General features: G+C 38.7%; 2 protein-coding genes across 3 annotated transcripts in view; one reads left to right on the forward strand and one right to left on the reverse strand.

Moving 5' to 3' along the window:
- Positions 1 to 260: 260 nt before the first annotated feature.
- Positions 261 to 21999, reverse strand: PTCD2 (pentatricopeptide repeat domain 2). 2 transcript variants are annotated; one of them, XM_033008690.2, is made up of 10 exons: positions 21893 to 21999; positions 19602 to 19694; positions 15971 to 16100; positions 15007 to 15124; positions 13489 to 13567; positions 12209 to 12300; positions 7387 to 7500; positions 5754 to 5792; positions 4843 to 4956; positions 261 to 3486 (listed from the first exon to the last, which is right to left on the reverse strand). In XM_033008690.2, the coding sequence occupies exons 1-10, from the start codon at positions 21996 to 21998 to the stop codon at positions 3262 to 3264; spliced, it is 1110 nt and encodes a 369-aa protein (XP_032864581.1). In that variant the 5' UTR covers position 21999; the 3' UTR covers positions 261 to 3261. The 2 variants fall into 2 exon arrangements, with proteins under 2 accessions (XP_032864581.1, XP_032864580.1); XM_033008689.2 differs by having other exon boundaries at positions 5754 to 5828.
- Positions 21907 to 22011, forward strand: part of MRPS27 (mitochondrial ribosomal protein S27) — a 48570-nt gene continuing 48465 nt past the window's right edge. The window contains exon 1 of the mRNA XM_033008692.2: positions 21907 to 21981. The gene's annotated coding sequence lies outside the window, so the exon portion shown is untranslated. The remainder of the gene's footprint in view (positions 21982 to 22011) is intronic.

Genomic DNA, 22011 nt, shown 5'->3' on the forward strand with positions numbered 1-22011 from the left:
TGCTGTAAATCTATAGGTTTGCCATCTATGCCCAACACTAGACATTTGAGGCTGTTGATTAATGCCTGGATTTTCCATTTTACGGTGGCATGCATTAAACATGGGGCAAACCTTTCATTCTGCCCCACCTTTATATAACTGACACTGCAGGTAAAAGTCATCCCTGGAAATCACATTGGTAGGAAAGCATGAGCAAGAAACGCCACCTGCTGTCTCCTGGATCACTGTTCCAAAAAGCTGATGGAGCACAAGGACACATGTACAAAACTCATGTTTAATTTTATTGCAGGAAGAATATTTGAATATGATAAACAGCAATCCCTCCCCATATAACAGCACTCAACAGAGCCCTCAGATCCCCATCTGAGCTGCTTACTACATAAAACTTGAGCCGCATTTCCTACAGAAGTCTCTTGTAGCAAAACCTAGAAAAAAAAAAATGCAGCAATTAACTTTGAAATGCAAATGCCTTCTTTTTTTTTTTTTTCCCAGATTGTTCACAAAAAGTGGTCTATTCATCGATTTTCACAATGTTGGCTTCTCTTGATTAAAACTCTGCATAAGTAAAGTATAATTATTTCACTGGCTACAATGTAGTGCACATCCTATTCTCTGAGGCTGTCTCCAAGAAATGTTCTCTAGTAACTCAGCCCTTCACATTCCAGCCACTCTGACCCAGCAAAACTCCTTAGTATTTGCTTAATTTTAGACAAAGTTGGTTTCCTGATCTTGGGTGCTGGGAAGCCAGAAGCCAAGCACACCTAAATACACTAAACTAAGCACATGGCTGAAGACTCTTCTGCACAAAAGCCAGCGTGCTCAGAACCTTGGTATACCAAAAGGTAAATTTATAAATAGATATTCAAATTCAAGCTTTCCCAATTAACAAGTCTCTGTGCAACTTTTATGAAACACATTAGACTTTGTTTGAAATCAGCTGCATAAATATTAGAAGTTAACCTTTCCTCCTACCTTTTTTCCTAAGGGAGGATGTTCCCAGTTTTCTATACCACTTCCAGAGCAACCGTCAATATTCTAATGTTTAACTGTCCGAATTTTGTTTGTGTTTCTTCGAACTACCCTTTAATCCTTCTTGGGTCTCTGCTTTCTTTTTCTACTGGAGTATTGATAGTTATTTGAGGGCATCGCCCTTCTCTCTCAAGACAAAGAACTGGTGTTTCTTCGAAACAAATAGTCAACTTAATAGTTAGCTAGAGTAAATCAGCCTCAGGAAAACAAGTAGTCAAGAGAACAAAAAATAGAATACATCAGTTATATTGACAATTGTAATAGAAGTTATCATTCCTTCAGATGCAGGTAGGATACAGCCTCGGTCAGGAAACAAACTTCTTGCAATTAATACAAGCTTCAAAGTGCCAAATGAGGAAACGAAATAGAATTGACCTTATATATTTGCTATACAACAAGCTAGATGGGTCAAACTATCTTCTATTGTCTATCAAAATGTATTTTTATATCAAACAGTTGTCCTGATAGTGCCAACCAAGTAAACTGAAGTGTGGTTCACTCTAATTTTTTTTTTTTTAAATAATTATTGCCACACTGTGAGCAACTTTCACAAATCCTGTATCAAGTTTATTTGTGGAGAAAAGATTGGGAGCTACTTAAGGGTCCAAATTGTATTGGAAGTGTTAAAAGAATTTCCAACTGAGGGAAAAGAAAAGGATTAAACACCTGTACTCCTGAATTATGTGTGTAATTATGAGATACACAGTATTACAGAAGTAATTAGCTGTGTTCTTAGACTAACGTATGTAGTACTTTAACCTATGCAACCACTCGTAAAAAGTGCGCACATATTTCACAAAAAAGTGATACAAATTACAAACTATTCTTCAGTTACACTTGCACGAAATTCCATCCACTCTGTAACACTTCTGTGCACTTTAGCATTAATAAGACACAATGGCAACAGAAATGAGTTACAGCACTAGAGCCTCAGAAGGAACTCCCTGACCTGCTAAAGATGCATTTCTGCATGGATGGATTCTTGTTTCTTCACAGTGACTCAGTGGCTTCAACAAAGTCTCATATAGCATGCAAAGATTCATTCACAGAAAGAATCCTCTGAATTCTGACATTTGCTTGAGGAAGGTAGAGAGACAAAATAAAAAGAAAAGAAGCCAAAGGAGAGATTAGGTGGCCCAACTTGGAGAGTACTACGCTGGGCTCTACCAAGTCTTGTGCTCACAGGACTGCTAAGTTCTGTAACAGGCTCATCACTTCATACACAGAAGTAAACCAAAAGTACCTGAGTGACACCCAAGGTATGGCTGTTTCCAATTCCTTCTACTCCAGATGGTGAATGAGAAAAGATCTTGGGGTATGCAAGACTCATAGTTACAAACAGCTTTTTACTACTAGGACCAAGCACATTTAGCCTGGAGTCATTCAAGATGCATCAACGTGAAGCTTCTTTGTACTGCTTTTACGATCACTTACTCTACATATGAGTGAATTATGCAGATGATACATAATTCCAGTCTAAAAAATTGATTGTGCTTGCTCTAAGAAACTTGTTAGGATTCAGTTGCAAATTTCTATCAAGATCTGCTTATCCTGGGAGGCTTAGTATCAAAAAATTTGAAGGAAGCAGTATGTGGGGCCACTCACTGTGAGACTCTTTTTCAGTAATCTCCTTCAAGTGAAAACACGACCAGTTGGTTACCATGCTACCTCCTACAGCATTTCCATGATCCCATTTGATATGAAAAAACATACTAATATTTTGCTTCTGAAGAAAAAGATATTAAAGGGATCAAAAAATGCTTGCTTTCCTCTGATTTCTTGAGATGTACAGAATTTGAATAAATGGTTAAGGCACTTCCCCACTCTTTTATCTAGACTTTGCACTGCATCTATGCTTTCAGTCAGAACATTACATTTTATGAAGACTGAATTTTCTTCTCATGAACCACAGAAGTCAGGTCAGATATACATACTATTTTGTTCACTTCCATCAGGATGTTCAGCAAAGGAAAATCCTGATTTAAGTGCCCGAGGAAAAAATTCAAACCATTCCATCACTCCATTTCTGAACAAGATACAAATAAATACCCACAGTCGCGACTTGTTTCTAGCATCAAAACGGAAATCTGGAAGCTACATGATCTGCATTTAAAATGCCGTTTCACACAAACAACTTAAACAATTGCTCATTGTGAAGGAGGGGAGAAATTTTATTTGAACCTGGCTTCTAAGAGATGCTAACAGCAGTTCAGTTTGCCATCAAATACGGAACTATTCCAAAAAGAGATTTGACCAAAGAGGTTTAGCAGCCTGATAGCCCAATTGCTTCTGATTTAAAAGCTTTGCAGGGGTCTTTTTTGAACTAGAAATCTGGAAAAGCATGTCTTCCAGCGTGCACATGGTTATCCGTCCTGAAGTTTGTAGTTTCGTACAAATATCTCTTAATTTGGCAGAGAGGTCAGGGTTTTCTTCCATCTTTTTCCTGACTGTAGCCAGCTAAGGAGGAGAAAATGTCAGACAATTACAGTTCAGCAAGTGAGATCTCATTCAACCATCATGTTGAAGACCAGCAATCACTCAAATGAAAAAAAAAGTACACAAAGATGTGTCTAATGCAGTGACTCATAAGAGGATCTTATGCAGCACACGTTATATATCACCAGACAATGGTGGAAATGCACTGGATACCTATTAGAGAGAGTTTATTAGATTTAAAACTTCCTCAAAGTTGTACAGCCCTATTTCCAGCCATACTATAGACTAACACTGTTATTTTATATTTAAACCCAGGAAATGTAATTGCTTCCTGGAATCTACTTTCTAGGTCAGCACTATTCTAATTATTATTGTGTATCACATTAAATGTACAGTACGGTACAAATCAATAAAAATCAGACTACAGAACACTGAGAAGTTCTGTATGCCATAGACAGAGTATGAGTTCGAGTATAAGTGAATCTCTTAAAAACTGTTATTGATTAACAACCTCTTGTGGAAGGAATGGATTAGGACTAACGCCTAGTCTTCTTAGGGACTGTTACAAATTTGCCAAACAAAATCAAAAAACAACATTTACACAGTCAGCATTTATTGAAATTAATTTACAAAACTAAATGCTGCTTAAAAAGAATTCTTTTCAACATAGCAGTTAATATATATGGGCAATGTTTTGAAAGGTACGCCCTCGTTTTATCTAGTATCTGTGTTTTACATATCAGTTATTCAATTGTTTAACAGGCTGCAGTGAAAAGCTAAGTACTTAACCATTAACACAGTTTTAAAATATCTTGTTCCATAGACACATTCAAAATTAATACCCTACAAGTTTCAGGAAAAGCAGCAGGAGTGCTGCCAAGCTAATAGGGGTACATATGTGCTCTGAAGGAAGCCTTCTTCGTGATCAGTACTGTAAAAGCTATTTTTTATAGTAAGATAGTAAATGTTATTATTTCCCATATCACATTTCCCTGTATAGCATCACAGTTCTTTGCAAATATTATCAATCTAACAGTATCTCTGTGATCAGAATTTTATTCTCATTTTTACATCAAATGAAAACAGCATAGAAGTCAAGGGATTAAATTATTTAATGCCACTAGGGAACACTTCATCTACACTCAGATGAAATCTGAGCTTCTACAAGTAAGATCCACAATAAAAGAGGGAAGAGGACAGCTAAGTGTTTTGTCCAACAGTACAGAAGTCCAGCCAGCTGGCATTTGGCATTTGAATGCATCAGAACCCAAACAACCTTGGTAAGGTGAACTCAGGCACCTGAAGTTCTGTAGCTGAACCACCATCATCATGGCTCAGCCAGGCACCTTGGACCCCTTCACATTACTGTATACTTACCACCTGCTCAGAAAACTCAATTTTTTTCACAAAGGGAGGAGAATCTACTTCCACTGCTGCCTCTAATGTCTTGATTACTTCTTCTAGTGAACTAGATCTGAGCTGGACAAGAACCTTAAAAATAAAATAAAACCACACCGTACAAATAGTACTTATCAGAAAGCAAATTTTTTAAAAAGTGTTTAAGGAAGACATGAAGCAAAGCAGAACAAAATACATTTCTAGATGCTGTAATGATAACAATTCACTATTCATGAAGAAAGCAGAGAGAATGATCAATTTCCACAGAGGTTTGCTTTTTTTTCACAGCTGAGACCTGGAAAGGGAGGGTAAGCCTGGTGGTAGAGCTCATCTGATGGAGCTGCATTAGCTGTTCTTGAATAAAGTGTTTTTTCCCATAGCTTAGAGAGATCACTTACAGGGCACATGCAGTAGACTTTCTCTCAAGTTGCAGACCATGCAACTAAAGAAAAAGATTGTTTTATTTACATACGTGGTTAAGGTTCATAGGGCTGAAGGAAGCCTGAAGTGGGCAGAGCACAGCTAAGGGAGGCATCTAGTTGGAGCTGTGTTTTTTTTAAATCTCTGGTAGCAGGAAAGCCAAAAGTCACAATGTCATAATTAGAAATTGTTCACGGCTCTGTACTTGCAGATGTAGGACTGGTCTACTTTCCATTCCCATTTTTTGTAGGAAGAGATTTTAAAAAATGGGGGAGGGGTCTTAACAATTCAGAATGTAACTCATCCAACTGACAGAAATTATCTGTTGGCTCAAAAATAAGCTCAGCAACAGTACTGATACATGTTGGTGCTACTAAGAAGCTGGACTTCTGCTACTTTGCACATGGGAGGTTTTTTCCCAGTATAGTATATTTCTCTGAATGATTCTAATACAAAGAAAGCATACTTACATTAAGATTACTGTATAATTTGTTTTCCGTTTCCATTATCTGTGAACAATAAAATTTGGCTTGCGCTACATAATTCTAGGAAGGAATTATAAATAATGAAAAAAAATACAGTTAAACATGTGTGACACTCTTTCACAATAAAAGTTCAAGAAAAACGATAGCCTTTCACAACTTCTCAAAGAATCACAAACCATCATCTAGAACCCCTCTGCCAAGACCAATAGACTCCAAACAGCATCCAGCCTGTGGAAAGAACACTCCACGCTGGAGTTGCTATGTTATCTGGCCCTTTAGCACATCACAGTACTCTCTGCCTCAGATCAGCAGGGAAAGGAAGTGTAACCAACACTTAACACAAGAGATCCTAAAAGACAGAAGATCTACACATATGCTCCAGTTTGGTACATCTCAGAGTACTTAAATGAACTGCAACATATTTTAATATGGGTATTTACCGTGCCCAGCACTTTTAACCTTTTGGACATAGGCACTTAAGTACTGTATCTATGCCATCAACTGATTCGTACAGACAGTAAATGTTGCACTGACATTTACTAGACCAGCTACTGCTACTTGGGATCAAAACTCATTTTACAGCAAGATGTACTGTCAAAGATCATGGAGCTTAAGGAATAGTTAAGCATAATCTGGAGCATTATTCTGCTTGCAGAACAGGAATTTAAACTGATTTTTACATAAAGCAACAGCATCAAGGATATTTCATGTTGTTTCAAAGACAAAGATTTTGTTTTTTAATCTCAATGCCAATGAGAAGCCCTGTCATGTCATCATGCACACGAATAAATTAATTTTAATGATGCTTTAATTAAGTGTCTCTATTCACAGAGACAGTGCTAAAAAGACCCCAGAGTGCATAAGAAAAATGTAAAAATTCTACTTCATTCATTCAAATCTGTGAACATCAAATCGCTAGCTCTTACAGTGCCCCTGAGCTCTGTTTAGACATGAAACAGGTTCAGAATTTCCTCAAGCTGTATACACAAATTAATGGCAGAGGAAATACTGGACTTTAGAATTTCCTAATTGTTATTATTCTGCTCAATCTTTCACCCTGTTCAGCCTCAGACCCTCTTCGTAACAGTGCCTAAGGCACCAGAGGTATATGAAAACCTCCCTGTGAAGAAACATGTTGTGGAGAAAGACAGGCCATGTCCCAGGCAGCAGGGAAATACACATCACAGCCTTTGAGTTTGCTTCCCAAGGTAAACATTTTAAGGAGATGATTGTGCAAATATTTTAAATTATCATTCTAATTCTATTTAAAGGAAATCATCACTAAATAGCAGTATCTACATGACTGGGTCCATAGGTACATCTGATCTGGTGGCCCAATTCTCTTCCATTTTCTAAAAATATTCTATATGGCATTGTCACTAACAGAAAACATCTGTGCATTAGACTCACAACATACGTTCAGATTTCAGAATTTCCACATTCACTCTGTGTGAGAGTTGTCTACACTCCTACACTTTCAGGTGCCTAGAAGTTCAAGTACTTGAGGGTATTACATAGATTAGTTACACTTCCTCTATGTTAGCTTCCTTTCACTGGCTAACTTACTACAATAAAACTACAGAAATTCAGGCACAAATCAAAACAAGAGGTACTGTACCTGTTTCAGTGCAGTTGCCACAGCAAAGCATAATGCTCGCAGTGGTAATGTGTCACCTTTTAGCTGTGCTTCTTCAAGCAGTTTCACAGAGGCTTTCCAAGACTCCAAGCTGTCCTGCATAGAAATTTCAAACATAAGTTGCACTTGTTATTTGTGTGATCTGAAAGGACTGTAGGCAATTGCATTTAGAAGTAAACATACATAAGATCACCAAGGCAATCCATATATGAACTCAACCAAGCAGATTCTGCGTAGTACTTCTTGGGAAACACAACATCAAAAGACGATATGCAAAGCTACAGATTTCAGAAGAGGGTAGAAAGCACTTTCATTATTTTAACAACTACACCTTGCCCTAGCTGTCTGGGCTTCTGTAAGAGATAAAACAACCCTGGCAGTACGCTAAAACCAACAGACACTTTCCTTTCCACTTTCCAATCATTCCTACATTAGGAAGAAAGATGACTTTTTGTCCTTACTTTATTCTACAAGCTACATTGGATAGCTGTGGCAGGTGCTCCCCACCATTGCCCTCCCAACACTAGAAACTTCTCAACTGTCAAAAAAAGCTAGTAGCTGGGACCTGGGTATCCAGCCACCCAATTAACAGGGCAAAGTTGTACAGTGACAATGGTTGGAAGATGGGTCCCCAACCAATTAAATACTTTGGTTAAAAAAAACTTTGACATTTAAATTGGCATAGTCTGCAGGATGTCAATAGAGCAATTATTCAGGAGGCATGGCTGTAGCCTTTCTCCCCCAGGTACAAAATGGGTGAAGGAAAAGTAGTCCGATCCAGCAGTGGTTGTAGAGAGAACAGAATGTTGTCACGGAAATAGTAGAGTGGTAAAGGCAAAGGTGCCATCCTAGGCACCTGCTTGATTTAAGAACAAGAACAAAATAACAATTTTGACAGATTGGCAAAGGACAATTTTAAAAAGCAATTGGAAATAGAATGTTTAAAGGGAGACCAGAAACAAGAAAGAGAGTGGACATGTCTATTAAAACAAAAAATTAAAATCATCCTAGCACAAGTTAAAAAGCCTCCCAGTATTGTCCAAATCCAGAAGTTGTTTGGGGGTGCGGACCCCAGGGATTGGGATGGGGGACATCTGGAAAGATCCTGATGAGAATAATTCTGAAGAAGTGGAGCAGTTGAAGGAAAAGTATGTGCGTCCTCTTATTAAAATAGAGTCATATGGGCTCACAAGGTGGGAACCCCAAAACCACTGTCCACATGACCCCCTGGACAGGACCTGAGCTCAGTGATTTACAAGCTAAGTTCTTGCCCAAGTAAAATAGAAAGCAAGTATCTGTGTAGAGTTTTTGTAACTGAGGGCAACTGGATATTGCCGAGTGATGACGAAGCAGGGGGCTTCTGGTGTCTGGGAGTATTTCTGAGTGATGGGCCAGCAGACGACCAGTCAATAATATCTCGAGTGGCCTAGTGGGCTGGGGGTATGGACCCCACCTTGACAATGCTAAAAACTTCTCAATTGTCAGAAAAAAACAATAGTTAAGATTGAGGAGTCCGGCTGCCCAATCAGCAGGGCAAAGTCATTCAGTGACTGGTTGGAAGACAGTTTCCCAATCAATGAAATACTTCTGTCAAAAGAAACTTCTGGACTATTAACCATGTATGACCACAGAGCAAATTTGACTAGGGTATAAATGGAGCCCCACTGAAGGGCCATTTCGAGTCAGTCCTCCTGGAAGCAGTGGGTCTGCAATTGGGGACTCTCTCCCTGGGTTGGGATGTCCCCTAAGAAAACTCCTCAAGGTTGAGAGCCCTCATCTTATACGTCATGATTGCATGCCTTGACTCATCATTCCAAGCTTAGGATCCCAAGTTGGCTGTGTAGTATTAACTCCATTTGGCATCTTGAACCTGTGGTTTACTAATGTCTGTTGGAGCGTTAAGCGATTTTGATTAAAACAGACTTCATTCCTAGTTTATCACCTGTTGAACAATTTTGGTTAAAATAAATTTCCTTTGATTCTGCAAGCCTCTGTGACAACAGTTAATGGCAATCAATGTTTTCTAAGCACTGAACTACTCAGCACCATTACACTAAAGAAATCCGTGTATGTTCAAATTTGAACATTCAGCAATTTTTAGCCTCTTTTATATATTAAATCTTGAAAGACATTTCCAAAGTATATATTCTAGTACAATAGATTCGACATTTTCCTGCCTTCCAACACAGAAAGCTTCCATTATTGCTGTACTGTTTTCAATAGGAGTCTATAGTAAAAGGCAATGAGTTTATCTGTGTGTTATCTTACAAACCACCAACTCTCAAAATCAATGCTCCTCACACTGGAAATTATGAGTAGAGCTGACTCTAACCCAAACAAAGTAATACCTGCCAAACTTAAAAGCTGGCAGAAGCAAGGTCTTTTAAGAACTGGTACCACCAATATGGACAAGAGCTTTCACATTCCTTCATTGTATTTGGTGTTGATTTCTGTTCCGACTGTTCGAAGTGTCATTCCTGCAAAATACAGGCCATGATTTAAGGGATAAGGTCATCTTTTGGGTGTTTAAGGGATGCTTTTCAATTCCACTGCTGAATGCTTTGCACATCTTGTGAAAATACCTTTTAAGCCACATAAGAAACCTGTGGTTTAAAACATGTTCTTTGAAAAATTAGAAACATTCTGATCATCATAAGATTGATTATTATTACATAAATGTTTTGTTGCCATCAAAAGGCCTATGGCCCTTTCCTGCACTAACAGAAGGACCATCTATTACCTTAGAGGATAGCAGTGCCTTACAGTGACTTAAAACATCCCAGAATTGTTTTAGAGTTGACCTCTACAACACTTCTGTACAAAGGTTAAACATTAATTCCTTTGTTTATCCACTAGAATTAATCTGAGCTTTAAACCTTGAAAATTTTTCTGTACTAGTTTCTGGCATGGTTATTCAAAAGAAACCAAGAATTAACCTTGTAAAAATCCAGCGCTGCTCTTAATGATACCAGCACCATTATTTCCAGTATTCAAGTAGCATATCTTGAAGATATTTCCCTTCAAGATTTTTTCTGAAGTTTCTTATGTTGCATCATGAATAAAACCACTTCTGAGCTTCATGGTTCCTCCTCCTACTAGTAACAGTTGAATCAAAAGATAAAGCTTTTGAAAGAGCTCCACCTAATTCTGTGCAGTGCATAAATGGTTACTACAGCTTATTTCCTTATTGATAGTATTTTATCTGAATTTTAAAAAAACCTCCACAAATTCATTGTGGCTGTTAAAACAAATGGGTGACAGTTTAGATAATTTCCCCTCTATTTTTATCAACTCACTAAATGGTGGGTCAGATTCTCTATTAAAAAAACAGGTATGGCCAGAAGTAGTAGAAAATAGAAGTTTCAGGAACCTGTTCCTGTTGCACATGCCATGGATCCAAGCCTTCTGACAGCAAGACACAGAAAGAACCATGTAAAGATTTTAGAGAAGAAGCTACAGCAGGGGGAGTAAAAGATACCTCAGAGAAACACAGTGAGTTCCTGTGAAAGCCTCTATCAAAATGGGTATAGACCAAGGAATATGCTTGCAGTGGTAAATATTGCCTCAGTACATACTAGTAGCAAACACCATCTTATAAACTTGGATTGTAGCACAGTGTCAGTGTCTTTGTGCATTTGTAACTTTCTAAACAGGTGCCCTCTACATAGAACCAATAACATCCCCAAACCAACTGTAACCATCTGTCTCTAGCTGTTTTTAACATCAGGCAACTTCCACAGCTCTTTCTTAGCTCTGCCTACTGCCCCACTCTCCAAATATCAAGGCCATATGGCAATTTCTATCTCCCCTGACCTAAAGGCAGCCCTGATTCATTAGACCTGAGAATTTCAGAAGCACCACATAAATTACTGCTGAGCTATCATTTTAGGCTAACTCCTCTTTACCACATATGCACAGTTTCATTGTAAGGTTAACTGAGAAACCTGAGGAAGTTTAGTCTAGTGCTATAACTCTTCCTCTGCTAGTGTCTTTCTTCCTAAAACCATGAAGAAATTGAAGAAGAGTTTCCTACTGAATTTGGGAAGGGCCTATGTCAATATTTCAAATTTCAGAACTGATTCAAAACTGGAGGGGAAATTAAAACAAAATAGTTTGGGGGTCTCACTTTGCTATAAAAGGGAAACACTCCTAAGGAAACACTCATAGGACCTGTATAGCCTAGTTTCTTACTGTATTCATGCTCTTTCTCTCAGAGCTAAAAATACAGTTAAGCTTAAGAGGCAGCCTGTCTCTCACTGAAGGCATTTAGGTTTCTTTTCTCCACTCAGCTGCTCATTTTGATCAGGCATGTAGGAACAGATTACCTTTGAGAACTCTAATCCTTGTCAAATTTGGCTGCAATTACAGAAATGGTTAAAGGTTACTTGGAAGGGGAGGAGAGAAATGGATGGGAAATGTCTGACAAACAGAGTATTCCATATATATGCGTTATTTCTTAAGGAAGTCAGATTATAAATCAAGCACAGAGTGTAGCCTGAAGTGATGCGCAGACTCTAGAGTAAGAATCCTATCAGCTAATTAAAGGCTGTACCAAATTTGTTCCTTAGTGTTTAAGTCCATGCAATTTTATAGGGATTTACTTTGTGACATTAGTTTGTATGCGAAGCTATATATGTGCACCATATTATTCACAATGAAGCAATTTAGGACTTAAATATGTCTAAAATATTTGTACTAGGTAAGAAATCATGACTAGGAAGATATGGAAATTTTAAAATCCAAAAAAAAGACATAGAGAAGGCATTTCAAATACTTTATCATCACATAAATTGAAAATACTTACCAGTTTGTAACATATTGCAAATGCAAGTAGATAGGTTTCTTTGTTGAATGGTATACCTTGTTTTTTCATTTCTATCAGAACTTCAAAAGCACCTGTAAAAAATACATTAGTGTTACTCACTTTACAAATTTAATGCTGTACATTTAATAATTGAAAAAAAAAAATTTCAACGTGGTATGAGTTCAGTAAGTCTATTTCAAAATAAGAATGTAAACGGAGATCTATTATTTAAAAAAAAAAAACCTAATACATTTCAAAAAGGTTTAATTTAGGGTCAGTTGGATGTAAATATTTCTTCCCAGTGAGAAGGTTTTCAATCTACACTAGTATCTGGTCTTACTGTTTTATTATTTTCATACAAATCTAAAACTAAATTCTGAATACTTTACAAAGACACACGATCAAAGCTTCTACCATTTTAGGGAAACTAGTAACACCTGATCTAACAATCAGTTCCCATCTGAAACTAGCTTCTCAGTAACATCCATGCTCCACTACACCACAACACTGCATTCAGGCTCTGATCTAGTTATTTTTACAGTGGTTCAGTCTCAACTTTTAGGACAACTGCTGGACTTAGATCTGCCAAATGTCAAGACACCAAGCGCTGCATGTTCAACCGTTTTCAATAATGGGATTTGCTTGAAAAGCTTACTTCATACTAAATTTAAGCTCTTCTCATGGAAAGTATTTTCAGTCAGGTCAGATGGTTCCCCCTTATCCTCACAAAGGGCCAAACTGATTTAAAGCATTTAACTTAAATATTGCAGTAGCCAGTCTGTGTGGTCACACTAATAAGACAAACCAAGACTATGGTCTGGGTTTGTTTGCAAAGGAAAAAAGGCACTCTTCCCTGCTCTGACATAAATGCAGAATAGCCAGAAAGACTGCTGAAGAACTTACTGCTCCAAAAATGTAAAACAAACTTGGAATAGAGAAAACAAAAAGCCATGGGAAATTAAAAACCAAAGAGAAGTTAAGCCTTCATAGAAGAGTTTCTGTGTTTAGGAAACAAGCCATCTGGATAATCACAATTCCGTGCAACTGAGAATGGTAAGAATGCCATTGGAAGTATGAAACAAATACAGCCTTCCATTTTTACTATACACTACAGTGCAGCTTATTCACATCTACAGTGATTTACATGATGTTTGGCCTTCTAAACCCATAAACCAGTCAGTAATATTCATTTAAAATACATGTATATTTATATACACACACACTTACAGTGAGAAGCATCCTCCTCAAAATACATTTCCCTTAGCAAACATGGTACTTACTTTCAAAACGGCCCTTTTTAAACAACATAGTCATCAAAATATGGAATGATGTACTCTCTGAGAAAAAACCATGCAAATTCTGGAGAAGAAACATACAAACAGTATAAGCATAAATAAAGTTAGTACAGTGAGTATTCTTACTGTGCACAGCATTTAGCTGGTCTTCTGACTGGAATAAACCACATCTTCACAAGCTCAACATTTAACTCTGTGGATTTCCTGACTGTCCCTCTGTCAATTAACCTCTAAAATACCAGTGACCCAGTATGGTCAAAAGCTCACTAAAACTAAACAGAAATTTCCCACAGATTCACACTATCGTTTTTTCTTAGTGATAGAACATCTAAGTTCATGCAGGCAGAAGTCACTAATGGCAATTCCAAAATCTCAGAAGAAATACAGCTTGCAGCTGATTAACAATATCTTTGGGGCAAAGTATCACCACAATGAAACAGAAAGAATTTTTTGCTAATCACAGTATCAAATGATGAACAGATCAACACAAGGGCTTGAGTGATGACAAGCAGAGTAGCAAAAGAAAGAGCAAGTATATTTTACTTTACACTTCAATCACAGTGAGTGTTTGGAATAGCCAAATAAAATGACAGAAGTATTAAGTCTAAATTTCTGCAGCAGAGTCTGAAGAAGTAGTGCTGTGCCTTATGATCAGTTACAAAGTCCTGAACATACTGCAGGACCTGTCTTAATGACATAGATCTCAATCAGAAAAAAACAAAACAAAACAAAATCCACACATATTTTTCCATATGCCTAATTTAATAAAAGTAGCCCAAGCAAGACTTCTCCCATTTCTGGCTAGGCATATCTCATGCCTTAATGAATTAACATGATACAGATGACTTTCCACTGATCACCAGGGATTTTTGAAGACACAATATTATTGCACAGAATCTTTTTAATTTATTATACACTGGACATGATTAATACCTTGTCATAATAGCACACACAGCATTTTACAGATGTTCTAAACCAAATCCTTAAGTTTCTTCGGTACTAAAATGGCCAAGTTCCTGATCTTATGAGTATCATACCACCTCTACAGGGCTCAGAGGGATTTTGAAGTACAGAGTAACATGATAAATCTGTTGGTGCAAACAATCTAAGGAATTTCAGAGGACTACTATATAAAAACTCACAAGTGTTCATTTCCAAGAATCACCTAATGCAACACAAGATGCAGGAAGACATGTATCAGTTGTGTTCATTTGAGGAATGACTTTTCTAAATCAATACCTTTTATTCAAATGATGCCATTATACACAAATACAATAATAATCAATTGAACTAGCATTTAATTTTCTTTTAGTTGCTGTTTGCCTATTTTTAAAATAAAACCTATGTAATCTGCATCCTTACATTAATGTCATAGACGTCCTTGCTGCTGCAACACATGTACTTCAAGTCAGTAAGCTCATGCAAGGCTCATGTGTAGCATACCAATTACTCATATTGAACTAGTAATAACAACAATATTTCTAAAATATATAGGGGAATTACCTGATCTTTGATAAGTTCTACTGCAGGTCTTTCAAGGTCCAGCTCATAACATAACCTCATAAAGAGGGGCCCAAATTTAAAATTATCTAAGTCTGCGATTCCATTCTGTTCATGGTACCTATTAGAAAGATTTAAAAAAAGTTAACCACACAAGGCATGGAATTTGTTAAGGGGAAACAGCTTTAAACAGAAAGCAAGATCTGTATGTGCAATCACAGAGGCCCACTTCTCTATCTGCACCAGCTGAAGACATTTAGATAACAGGAGAATAATTTTATGGAAAAAATATTGTTTTGATAAAGCTAATAAATTAACTAGTTATATGTAATTTCTTTAATTTCCAGTAAAGTAACCTGCATTGAATTAGAAATAGAATGGGTCTCTGCCACAAAAATTCCAAGCTACTTTACCTTTCATTCACAGAGCAATAGCACAGGAAGTTGCAGCAGTCTACTTTAGCAGCAGTACCTGCTAAAATACCTCAACTTTTTCTCTCCTACACTAAAAAATAATAATAAACAAAAGATAAATATAAAGTATTTCACTTTTTTCTTTATAGCACATAGACTGTAATTGCTGGTAAGGTTTTTATTCACAAAACCTCTTGACCTGCCGCTGCTGGGCCCAGACAAGTTTATGACCAGGCATGTCTTGGCTGGAAATGCCACTGAGCACACCACTACCTCTCAAGCTGAGAGAAGACGTTTCTATATGGCTCACCACCCATTCTGCATTCAGTAGGATACCACTTTGCTCCTGTAGCTCAACCCTCCTTTGATCTGAGACTGTCTGGAGTATTGGAAAACCCAAAATAAATTAAAATACAGCCTTAGTTCAAGTGATTAACTATGCATATAGCCACTGAATTAGGACAAGCCCTCAACTGCAGACATAACCTGAGATGATCTATTAAAAACAAAAAAATAAAGACAGAAAAGAGTGTTACCTGGATTGTTAAAAATACCTGTAAATAACTTTTCTGGCTAGTTCCACATCAGATGAAGTCTCACATAAATGCAGCAATTTTTGTAATTCATTTTTAAAAACAATTCCATTTTTCTTTAATTTTTCTTTCATACTTTTAAAATACAGATCTGAAAATAAAACACATTATAGTAGCAGTCTGTAGACAATTCCCTGTGTTGCATAGTTAGTACCTGAAGCATGGAGATTCAATGAAGAAGAAAGCTTGTTTTTTTCAACACAGAAAACGCATAAAGCTTCTCAGAGACAAGCATGCCTAAGTGTGCCCATGAAGTCATGTCAGAGTTGGAAAACCAAGAAGATGCTCACTGTGAACTTAATTTCATTGTGTGGGTTATGGAATATGTCAGGTAAAAGAAAAATCTTAAAGATTAAAAAAGTTTTGTAAGTGACATTTTCTGCCTTATGTTCTTTTTTTGAAAAGCAATCAAACAAACCCAATCCCACTTAGCTTTCATTCTATTCAACAATGTTCATACAGAAGATTTAAATTCCTTCACAACTGATGCAAACACAGAGTCTCATACAAATTCTATGTATTTCTGTACATAGACATAAACTTAGTGTCGCTTCCCTTCTCCTCTGAAAAGAGGTTTCTCTATCCAGCATATTTAAGTATGATAAAACAAGCACAAAGACGAGTCCTTCAGTTGTTAATCTCAAGGCTCTGATTCAGACATACATAAGATTAAAATTGCACGCACCACACCTGGCATGCCCATTCCTCTAATGGTGCTGTCCCGTTTTGGGCAGGGAAGTGAACTTTTTTGTAGCAGCTGCTGGGTCACTGCTGTTTCCAACCTAGTAACCTAGACAAGAGGTGCAAAGAGAGCACCTCAGAGAACAACATATTCAGCTACTGGATGTGTATGGGTTGCTACACGCAAATACAGGTCCTGACTCAAGACAGATGCAGAGCTGAGTCCTGCGAAGTCAGAAGAATGTGTATGTGTATGTGTGTGTGTATCTATCTATCTATCTATCTATCTATCTATCTATCTATCTATCTATCTATCTATCTATCTATCTATCTATCTATCTATCTATCTATCTATCTATCTATCTATCTATCTATCTATCTATATGTGTGTCCTGGGTTTGAGTGAGTGATGGGGTTTTTTGGTAGCAGGGGAGGTGGCTACAGGGGTGGCCCCTGTGAGAAGCTTCTCGAAGCTCCCCCAGCTCCACATCAGCACCAAAACTGAGCTAATCGGCTGCGCCTCTGCGATAACGTATTTAAGAAGGGACGTGGTGACGAGCGGTGGGACTTGTGAGGAGGAGTTGCAGCAGCTGTGTGAACACCAAGGTCAGTGGAGGAATGGAGGAAGAAAGGAGGGGGGAGGTGTGCCGGAGCAGAGACCCCCTGTATCCTGTGGGGAGATGGCAAGGCGGCCCCCCCTACCACCCATGGAGGTCTGTGGTGGAGCAGACATTGTTTTATGGCCTGTGGCTTCTGCCAGGATGATCAAGGTGCTGTGCCCAAAGAAGGCTGGGGTCTTGTGGGAAAAGGTAGCCCCTCTGTTGTAGTTTGGCACTGGGAGGATTGCAGCATGTGGGGGTGTCCCACGCTGGAGCAGCTTGGGAAGGGCTGCAGCCATGGGAGGGAATCCAGTTGGAGAAAGTTGGTGTCCCACGATGGAGCAGTGTGGGGAACGCTGCAGCCCATGGGAGGGACTCATGTCGGAAAAAGTTTGTGGAGTACTGCCTCCTGTGAGAGGGGGATCACAATGGAGCAGGGGGAACAAGTTCCAAAAGCTTTCCCCACTGAAGATGGAAAAAGAGGCAGCACTGACTGCACCCCCCATTCCCTGCCCCTGTGCCTCTGGGGGCGGAGGTAGAGATATCGGGAGCAGAACTGAGCCCGGGGAGAAGAGAGGAGAAGACGGAAGGTGTTCTCAAGATATGGCAATGTTTCTCACTGTCCTACTCTGTTACGTATTGTTAGTGTCTGTAATAAATGTATGTTCTTTTTTTCTTCCCCTAATGAATCTGCCTTTTACTCGTGGCCATATGGGTGATTTTTTCCCCATCCCAGTCCTATCTCAAACCCGAAGCCTGGCTCTCTGTCCCCTCTTATTGCCAGAAGAGAAGGGGGAGAGAGTGGCTACGTGATGTTTGACTGCCAACCAGCCTCAAACTACGACAATGTGTATGCATATATAATGGTTGTGATGTGTTCAAACGTGCACATAAATTTAAATACCTGGGATCCAAACTGTATTTGTAAAGAACACATAATAGTTATTATAACTACTGTAGTCAATTAACTGCTGTAGTTAAAAGTATAATTATTATAGTTAATGTTGCATTTTAACTATAATAAATATATGTAACAGAATAGTAAATATTATTATATGTAACAGAATAGTTATTACTTCTTTTTCCACTTCTATACCAAGTTTATTACTAGTCCTAATTGCTTCTTTCAAACTTTCAAGTGTTAGACTAAGCACTGAGTATAGAAATCATGCAAACATACACACAAAGAGGTGCTTAGGACATTGTTTTCATCAGTTGTCAGGCACTACTATTTGTACAAAATAAAAAGGCCAACTCTGACCTGTAAAGCCAAATATTTGGCTTCTATAATCCTGTTTTAGCAAGAGTGATTAACTCTTAGCAATAAATTCAAAGTATCTCAACTACAGGATGAATAATCCCCAACATAACTACCTCATCATCACAGCAAAATATAATAGCACAATGACTTGCCACTGCCCGATTTAAATTCTACTTTTACTTAATACAGAAAAACTATCATGTTGACTTTACCTCTCTCTCAGTTCCAGAAGACTAGTTTATATAAAACTATATTTGATTATTTGTTTCTTCCTTGCCACAACTAAAAACCCTAGAATTTACTACATCCTTTGGAACAATTGACAATTTGTATCACTAGAACACCAGCATATGTCTAAAGAGGTGCAGGAAATTGAGTTTTACGTAACCTTTCTTAAATATTAAGGACATATTTATGTTTTTACTTATGTTCCTTAAAGAAAGAAATTTGTATACACTTTGAACAGCATGACAAAGTCCCCAACAGAAGAAATGCACCAATCTTGCTCCTTCATTAGTCTGGAAAACATGAATTTGTTTTTCACATTCTGAGTATGCATACGTCATCTGGAATTGGGTGTACAACTGAGAACTTACATTAGGTAAAGGGAATAAAATCTATACGAATAACCTAACTAGTTACCAAGCAGATTAAAACAGAATTACTGGCATACTTCTGTGGGTAGTTAAGTAGTTATTAGGCTTTGTATTAACTTTCTCTGCTAATACATTTAAAGCAAGATTTGTAGACTGAAACAGTATTTTCTATTAGACTATCTGATGAAGTTGGAAAAACAATGACATAGACATTTCAGATCTTATTTAGACACCTTGCATACATGAAAGCTTTTACACATTTTACAGCACAGGATAACTAATACTGTTGCATTCTACAGAGCCTCCAATCTTCCAATAATTTTGGCTACAAAAAATTTGCAAGAGGAAGACATAAGTTGTTGCTTTAAATAGGGACAATTGGTGTCATATTATAATTACTTTCCTAGGACTCCTGCTGAAATTGAGAATGGTGATTATGAAATAAATACTAATACCTTTATTGCCATGAACTTCATTTCTAATTGCCACTTTCAGCTGCTGGAATTCTTGTAACTTTATATCACATTCTGTTAGCAGATACCGCTTCCCTACCATAAGAGAAAAAGAGAAAGGTTGAGTTCTATGTCATGCTGTCTGTTTTAATACTACAGAACTTTGCATTGATGAATTACTGCTGTTAATTATTGTGTGACATCAGACCACTGGTGACGTGACAATAAAAAAAAGACTACAAAAATTGCAGTTGTTCATGTCACTGATAAAAGAACCTGAGCACTACGTCACAGCTTTACAGAGTTAATGTGTACAAGGATGAAGAAGTATATATTTATTGCATGTTAAAAAGAAAAACTAGAGACACCATTCCTCTCCACCTAGCCAAGGTACAAGAGGATTCTCCACAAGAATAAGACCTTTTTCCCCTTTCATGCTTTTATAATGATTTGTCTTGTCATCTCTTTGTTCACCACAATGGCACAGCTTGCTTTCTTCACATGTGCTGTCCCTGCTATTGTAGAATGCATTGTTCTGGAAACTCCAAATGCAGTAGGAACACAAAAGTTAAAAACACAGAGTTTATTATTTGGATTGTAGTAACACTCAGGAGATCTAGTGAAGTTCTGGTGCAGTATAGACATCAAATAAAAAAAGTAAGACTGTCACTGAGCCTAGAATCTCAATTAACTTTGTGTGTTGACCTCAACTGTATTGTGTTGTAACCTCCTTTAAAAAAAGTGGCATGTAAATGCTATTTGTGAAGCTTTTGCTGTCACAAAACCAGCTCTGAAGTAGATTTTTATTTGGAACCAATGAATTTGTAACAGACAGTCACTGTAATAGTTTATGTTGTCACAGCCAAATCTTTTAAGTTTTTGGCTTCTTAAAGAATGATTCTAATCATGAAGGGACAAAAGCAAGTATTGATCTGAGACTAGTTATTTATTTCTGCATTTCCCTAGCAAAATGTAACAGGCCATGCAAATAAAACCCACTTGTTTTTCATGTAAGCAAAGCATGCTAATGACACACTTCATAAAATCTGAAGAAAAAACCCCATTAAATGGCACCTTTATCCATTACATTTAATGAAAACAGTTCCAGTGGGTAAACAAATACACTTTATCTGGGATGAAGTTGGCCTGGATTACCCTTCCATTTACTTCCCACAGATTTTCTCAGCTGGTCTCACACCGAAAGACTGTCCCTGACCTGGACCTCTCCAGAGCTGATGCACAAATTATGCCAATGCCTGGGGTGGGACAGGTGCACCACCCTACAGGGACACTCAGCAGTCACAGGCGGTATCAGCAGAGAGCCTGCAGCAGCAGAATTCTACCCTTCTTGAATTCAGTTTGCTTAATTCTACCACTTCTTTAAATTCATACCTTACAGTGTTATAGAAACAAACCAGTGCAATTCCAAATAAGAAGGTCTCTGAGGAAAGAGGGAGGATTGATAGGATGGCTGGCACACACAGGCGATGCAGGCCATTATGGAGAACTTAACCAGCCAGCCTGCTTTATTTCAGACATCTTGCAATGCTCTATAAAGGTGGCCAGTGAAGAGCAGTGGGCAGACGACCGTGCAGGGAGGATCTTCATGTCTCTGAGGGGGTCTAACAGAGCTGTAAACTGAGTGAAACCTCCAGGGATGTTGGGGCAGGAAGCTAGGAGCCAAGATGGGGCCTACGCTGGGGAGCCCTCTGCCATACACTGCCTTTCCATGTTCCCTCATTTTGTTTTCTGATGAGGGAATGCCTTTGGAAAGGCCTCTGAAACCCGGTGCTGTGGTGGTGGGGACAACCAGCAGGCACAGCCCTTCCATTTATTCTCGGAGGATGACAGTGTTAACCAGACTGTAATCCTTCCAGAATAAATATGCACTTATGAAGTTGCATGGGTTTGTTTTGGTTTGGCTTTTTAAGTGTCTTGTACTCAGCCAACGGCAAGCACGGGATTATATGGAGCAACGCTGCTGCCAACCCTCCCCGTAGGATAACTCTGACACACCAGCCCGGCCTGCCCACCGCATCACAAACCAAACCGCTCTGAAGCCCACCGGGAGCCCCTCGGCGCTCCCCGTCCCCGCACCCTGCGCCGAAGGGGGCATCCCCACAGCAACTACAACTCCCGCCGGGCACACGGCTGGTGGAGGTCGCAGGGCCTGACGGGAGTTGTAGTATTCCGGTCGGCTCGGCCCGCCCCGACCCCAGCCGGCCCGGCAGCGGGCAGCCCAGGGCCTCGGCCGCGCACCCCGCCGCCTGTCCCCGCCGCGCAGCCCGCGGTACCTGCAGGCGCACAGCCCCAGCAGCCCAAGGCGGGAGGACAAGCCGCCGAGCGCCACACCATCTCCCACACCACCCGCTGGGAGCCGCCGGTGAGTGCTACCGCCATCTTCTGCCTGGGC

This window comes from Tyto alba, unplaced genomic scaffold (genome assembly GCF_018691265.1).
Source record: "Tyto alba isolate M040663 unplaced genomic scaffold, T.alba_DEE_v4.0 Super-Scaffold_42, whole genome shotgun sequence".
Classification (NCBI taxonomy): Eukaryota; Metazoa; Chordata; class Aves; order Strigiformes; family Tytonidae; genus Tyto; species Tyto alba.

What these genes read in the sequence shown, in the direction of transcription:
- PTCD2 (XM_033008689.2), bottom strand. Translation starts at nt 21,998, where the DNA reads ATGGCGGTAGCACTCACCGGCGGCTCCCAGCGGGTGGTGTGGGAGATG. An exon ending in CTGGGGCTGTGCGCCTGCAG is followed by an intron (nt 19,695 to 21,892) that starts GTACCGCGGGCT and finishes CTCTTATGGTAG; the next exon opens with GGAAGCGGTATCTGCTAACA. An exon ending in TTGCAATATGTTACAAACTG is followed by an intron (nt 7,501 to 12,208) that starts GTAAGTATTTTC and finishes ATTTCTATGCAG; the next exon opens with GACAGCTTGGAGTCTTGGAA.